General features: G+C 33.4%; 1 protein-coding gene across 1 annotated transcript in view; it reads right to left on the bottom strand.

Moving 5' to 3' along the window:
* Positions 1-587: 587 nt before the first annotated feature.
* ABCE1 (ATP binding cassette subfamily E member 1) overlaps positions 588-6,000 on the bottom strand; it is a 28,588-nt gene continuing 23,175 nt past the window's right edge. Inside the window, exons 12-18 of the mRNA XM_046656946.1 lie at positions 5,868-5,927; positions 5,711-5,769; positions 4,784-4,894; positions 4,563-4,705; positions 4,312-4,434; positions 2,755-2,866; positions 588-1,112 (exon numbers count right to left, since the gene is read on the bottom strand). Of these exons, the coding sequence (XP_046512902.1) occupies positions 1,065-1,112; positions 2,755-2,866; positions 4,312-4,434; positions 4,563-4,705; positions 4,784-4,894; positions 5,711-5,769; positions 5,868-5,927 (656 nt within the window). The 3' untranslated portion in view covers positions 588-1,064. The remainder of the gene's footprint in view (positions 1,113-2,754; positions 2,867-4,311; positions 4,435-4,562; positions 4,706-4,783; positions 4,895-5,710; positions 5,770-5,867; positions 5,928-6,000) is intronic.

Below are 6,000 nucleotides of genomic sequence, written 5' to 3'. Positions count from 1 at the left end.
AAATTCAAAAAGCAAAAAACAAAAAGTCAAATAGATTTAGATAATGTCCCCTATATCCAGACTTAGAAATGAATATATCTGGTACCAAAGGATACTCTGTATTGCTATCTGGGGATTCATTTGCATTAATGTTGCCTTTAGGTAAACGGCTCATAGTCCTTGGCTGCCCATCAGAAGAAATCTGTGAAAGTTTAAAAATACACAGGTGCTTAGGCACCAACTCTAAAGATTTTGAGCCTGTACTTTAGAGGGAAACAAATATTCTTTAAAATGCTTTTTCCTAAATCTTGATCAGTGATTACATAAATGTATGTTTAAAGAATGACCTTGAGAATAATTACAGAATATACAATCTTATGGAAATCTAAAATTGAATAATTCAGACTAAAGTTGGGTTTTTTCTTGGTAGGTGGTGGGGAGAGAGGTGTTGAAATGATTTTTCTGATAGATATTCAGCAGCACCAAAAACATCGTAAACAATATTTAAGTTGGTAACAAAGAGCCATTTCCCAAAAGTGGTGTTTTGTAGTAATTTTCCTTTGAAAGCCTAAACACACTGATAATATAGTGCAAAGACTGAAAACAAATAACAAATATAATCCTGATGTTTATTTATCAAATTTCATCAGTGGAGTCTTCGACCGGCTTTTAAAATAAGGGCAGTTTCATTATATTGTCATACTTGGGAAACCATGTAAGTACAGAAATCTTTTTTCAAGATTTTTAAAAGGGGGCAAAACTGGTGAGCATTTGGTACATGAATATTATACACCCATTAAAAATCTTCCCATACATCATGAAAACTTGGAGGTAATTTGTTTAGCTTGAAATGTCTTCATTTTAGACTGTTATGCACAAAAAGGGGCTTATCTAGAACAGAAATGGGGCATTTTCTGTATTCAGACTACAATTTACAACACAACTGGCTTTTGATGTTACATTAAGTAAACTATACTTCAAGCTCCAGAGTATGTGAGGCATAAAACCTGATTAAAGTTTTCTATGACAAAATCCCAATAAATGTTTCTTTTAATAAATGGCTTATCAATAGTCTCAGATTCAGTCTAATCATCCAAGAAAAAGTAGTTTCCACTCTTCTTTTGTTCTACATCCTAAAAAATAAAATAGAGAAGCAACAAAAATCAACGCCATTCTTCCACACGTAGGGGTAGACTTACCCACAGTATAACTTTTCACAACAGTGTCTGTACAACCTCCTCTGTACTCACTGTCTGCTTCTCGATATTCCTGGGTCCACTACTAAAAGGCAACATTATGACCTCTGCGACCCATCCCTACTCCCAGAACACCTCTCCTGGTCCATCTCAAGCAAATCCCCTTTACATATAACGCCTTACTTACACATATAAAATTTTGTTATATAAAATACTGTTTCCAGGAAAACTATTCAATTTCATTTTCAGCATTTTAATTTTAAGCTGGTCCAACATACTGTCAGTTTGAGAACTTACACAAAACGTATTTAAAAATAACTTTTCCCAGTACTGTTTACAGACTGACCAGTAATGATCCATCGACCTACTTGCCTAGCTGCTCCCTCATTAGGATTATGGTATGACTGTCTGATATGACTAGGCATAGAGAAATGATGAATAGGTGTACCTGGGGACTGCACCATGAGTATCTACACAAGAAAATGACAATACAAAGTGTTTATAATGAATGCTTCAGAAGACATTCTTAGGAAAATTAAGCTGTGCATAATAAGTGTTCTGGAATTTAGTTCCTCTTTTCTGCTTATTAGCTTTTCAAAACTGGGAAAACTCTTCAATTTAAAGTCAGAACTTGTCATTTCATTATCCTGGCGAGAGTAACATAAATCATTTATAAAGAAAATACACAGTGAAGGCTAAAGGCATCCAGACATCGTGTTAGGTGCTTAAAAAGACACGATGTGTACGATGACCTTGTCTCTGCTTTCCAAGAGCTCACAGTTTAGTAGCAAAGCTGAAGAAGTACAAATATGAAAATAATAAAAACTAGTAAATGCTACACATTATGTATAGCAGACTTCTAAAGCTTCTAAATATTAAGGATGATGGCTAGAGGGCCAGGAAATGTAAATAGCATTTTAAGTAGGCACTACAGGGGATACTAAAAACACAGAAATGCTTTTTTAGAGTTCATTCACTTTTTCTTTTTTTGAGTGCCCAAGAGATTACTGCCTTCTAAAAAACAAACCATAGTTCACACACTATATCAAGCATAAGGTGCACAATTATTTTATGTACCACAAAGAAAGAAAAAAACTGCCAATTAAACTGACAAAATGCTTTTCCATTGTTTAGAATATTATGTTCACTTAAGGAGCTTGTTTAGACTCTTAAAATATACATTTTAATCCTGTGTTGCTCTTGTGCACGCACAAAAAGAAAAATATATAAGAGAAATGGTTAAAGTACTTGCAAAAACTTCTTTGTTTCAATATTGAATTAGTGTAATCTTTCTGAAGACATTTTAAATGGCAATTAAACTCAACACATGTAGTACAACAGTGGTTACGATTCAACGAGACATCAGCAGCTCTGCCTGAGTCCATGCAGCAATGGCAGCTACATCACACTGCTGCCTACCAGACTGAAGCATGCCACCAGATTAACGTGGAAAACACGAATCTTAGAATTAAGGAAATATGTGTAGATTTTTAATGAAACAGGCTTCCAATTTGAAACATGCCTTTCAATTATTTACAGTGAGAAGTTATCCGCAATTTAACATAGTTTTTCTACATACCTTAATTGAATTGAGTTTGTTTATTCTTGGCCTATAGTTGTTTGGATCTCTTCTGAAAGTAATTTCAAGCTGAGATAAAAATTTATTCATGCCAGCCAAAAGGGTTTGAGGACTAGGGAAAAAATAAGATCTATCAATTGTGATTACATTTTACCACCCAAATTTAACTACTTTTTGGGATGAAGAGTATTAAAAATCACTGTTCCTTCTAATTCCCCAATCATAAGTCATCTCGATAATAATACAATAACAGCATATTATAAATTCTCTGTTGAGATAGGTCTTTGTTTAAGGTAAACTGTTTGTTTGGCTATAATATTTCTGTGCAAAACACACAGTTTAACCTGTGTTTCTGATCTGGAAAAAGAAATATTTAAGACAGACGTACTATATTAGAAAAACAAAAAAACCATTCATTAGGAGATTACAAAAATTCAAATCTCATATTTTTTAGGGGAGAAGAGAATTAACAGAAAAAGTAATATTTATGTTAGGAATTTGGCACTGGAGGGAATATGTACAACATAATGGTTTTCAGTAGTAAGAAGTCCTTTTTAAATTTCTATGCTTTATTCATCTTCTTCACCCAAACTAGTTCTTAAATCAGGCTACATCACATCATACACGTGGAATGTTTTGAGCATTTTATAAATAGAAAGGGAGGATCATTATTTGAATGAATATGCTTTATAAAGTCTAAGAAATTTCCCTAACTCTCAAAGAAATATGTAATTCTCAATAATTCATATACAAATTTAAAATGAAAACAATGGAATTCTGGGAAAGAGCTCAGCAAGGCACTTTTATTTCTTAGAATTATTCAAATGGCAACTCCATTCCTCACTCTCTAATACTAGACACCATTAAGCTGGAATCACATGAAATTGCTGTTTTCATAGGTCAAAAATGGTCAAATATCAGTAATTTCACATGGTTCGACCTAATCTAAGGTTTTAGCACTAAAAGTATAGGAAATTTCTTATAAACTGATTTGAATGTTAGGCTTCTCTATATTTTAAGTGCTTTCAATTAAGTCAACAGGGAAAAACGAGAGGAAAAAAGGTGAGAAGGTAAAATCATTCATTTTAACTCTGCTGTAGACCAATACCAGATATTTGGGGTCTACTATGAGCTTTACCACTAGCAGTGTTAGTTAGGCGAATCATGTAATCAAGTGGATCTTGTTTTATTTGTCATACGTGACATCAATGGTTTTCAAAAAATTATTTGCAAAGACAAAATCCTAACCTGTTTTGGAAATCCAAATAATGAAGCAGACAAAAGTTAATCTGAAAGAAAAGGTAAGGGGTCCAGAGCTCTGCATGCTTATCCTCCTGAGTCAGGAGAACAGTCTGAAAACTACTGTTCTACCTGGGCCCATCCAGTATTTGATATGAATAATCTTGGGAGTCATAGAATCATTTCTAGGATTTCCGGCTCTTTCCTTTTTAAAAATTAAAATGGTATGACTGTTTATAAAGCTTATTGGAAATTTTAAATAATTTTCTAATTGTTAGAACTTATAATTAGGTTTGAATATTTTAGAAAGTAGTTTACCTGTTTGCAACTGTATTTTTAGATGGAATACCATCAAAAACGATGACTCGATCTGCTAGATAGGTGGCCATGATGAAGTCATGTTCCACAACAAAGGCTGTCTTCTTAGCATGGAGTATGAAACTAATAAAACAAAGGATTTTGAAATCTTTTAAAGTTTTATATCATGAAACAGTCAAATGCTAGTATTAAGCACAGTTGTATGCCAGTACATATAATCAAAAGTAATACTCTTAAGAGCAGGACATTACCGTTTGACAACTCGAGCTGCCATCAGTCTTTGCTCAGAATCCAAATATGCAGATGGTTCATCAATTAAATAGACATCAGCAGGTTTGCCCAAACAAAGAGCTAAAGCTACTCGCTGCAGTTCACCACCAGATAACGTCTGCACCTATTTGGAGAACAAGTTTAGCAAACTATGTAGAGACATCCAAAGTTTAAAACAATAAAAATAATTATTTTAGAGTACCTCTTGATCAATGATGTTTTCAATTTGCAGAGGCTTCATTACATCAGTCACAAATTGTGGATGAGTATAAGCATCTCTTATCTTTTCATGTAGTAACTGTCGAACACTTCCCTGTTTTTAATGGAAAAAGCATTGAAATTTTATTTCAGTACAGAACTACTCTAAGTATAAATCTTGACAAAGTTAAGCTCCAGAGCAAAAGTATATCAATTTGCCACCAAGAGATATCAATAGCGTTTTTATGCTTATCCATCATCTATGGCATCTTTTGAGATTGTTTTAATTAAAAATCCACCATGTCTGACAACTAAAAAAAGCAATAATCTTAAAATTTGAAAGTAGTAAATGATGAATGTTTCTGGGGAAAAATCCTTTGAGAATAGGAATAATTCTCAAGGTCAATGTGAGTATCCAATAACCTTATGCAATCAGTAAGATAACACAAAATGCATGATAATGTGATCGAGACAAATCTTAAGAAGCCTTTTGTTTATTATCTCAGGAGAGGGCTGAGTTGGAAAACTTAAAAGCTAAGCTAATAGAAAGTATCAACAATGAGATTTTTATTGTAAGCTAAGGTATCTCAAATAGGCCTAACAGAGTGCGTGTTGAGGTACTGAGTGTAGATACTGTAGTTAAAAAGTTCATTACAACACCTGTAGAAACAGAAGGACGTAACTTCACGTCCTCAACGTTCATCCATATTGTAACATGTTATCAGTATTTTATTTCTTTTTATGGCTAAATAACACTATCTTCTATGGATATAAAACTGTACAGAAACTAACTTGGAGAAGAATTTTGATACGATGAAAGCTATACGTGTGTGTGTGTGTGTGTGTGTATACACATATATAGATAGACAGAGATATATATACATATATAAAAACTTTTCTTTAATAACCAAAGAACAGAATAATAACTCACAGTTGATTTGGGACTGATTTTCTGTGGCTTATAACTGACATTTAGAACTGGTACTTCTCCTGCAAAATACGGCAAATAAATAAAATACTGAAAACCGCCCAGATCTTTAAAGTTTACTATGTGCAAAGAGTAAAAGTATTCAACGTTCTAACAGTACCTCCTTCATCAGGTTTGAGTCTTCCAGCAAGCATTCTGATAAACGTCGTTTTACCGGTGCCTGGCAATACAACACACAACAAACTGACTTGAAACAGGCTTCACATTTAGAGTAAATCACTATGTACTACTGA

Source organism: Equus quagga, chromosome 3 (genome assembly GCF_021613505.1).
Source record: "Equus quagga isolate Etosha38 chromosome 3, UCLA_HA_Equagga_1.0, whole genome shotgun sequence".
NCBI lineage: Eukaryota > Metazoa > Chordata > Mammalia > Perissodactyla > Equidae > Equus > Equus quagga.
This window is presented reverse-complemented; position numbering and strand designations above follow the sequence as displayed.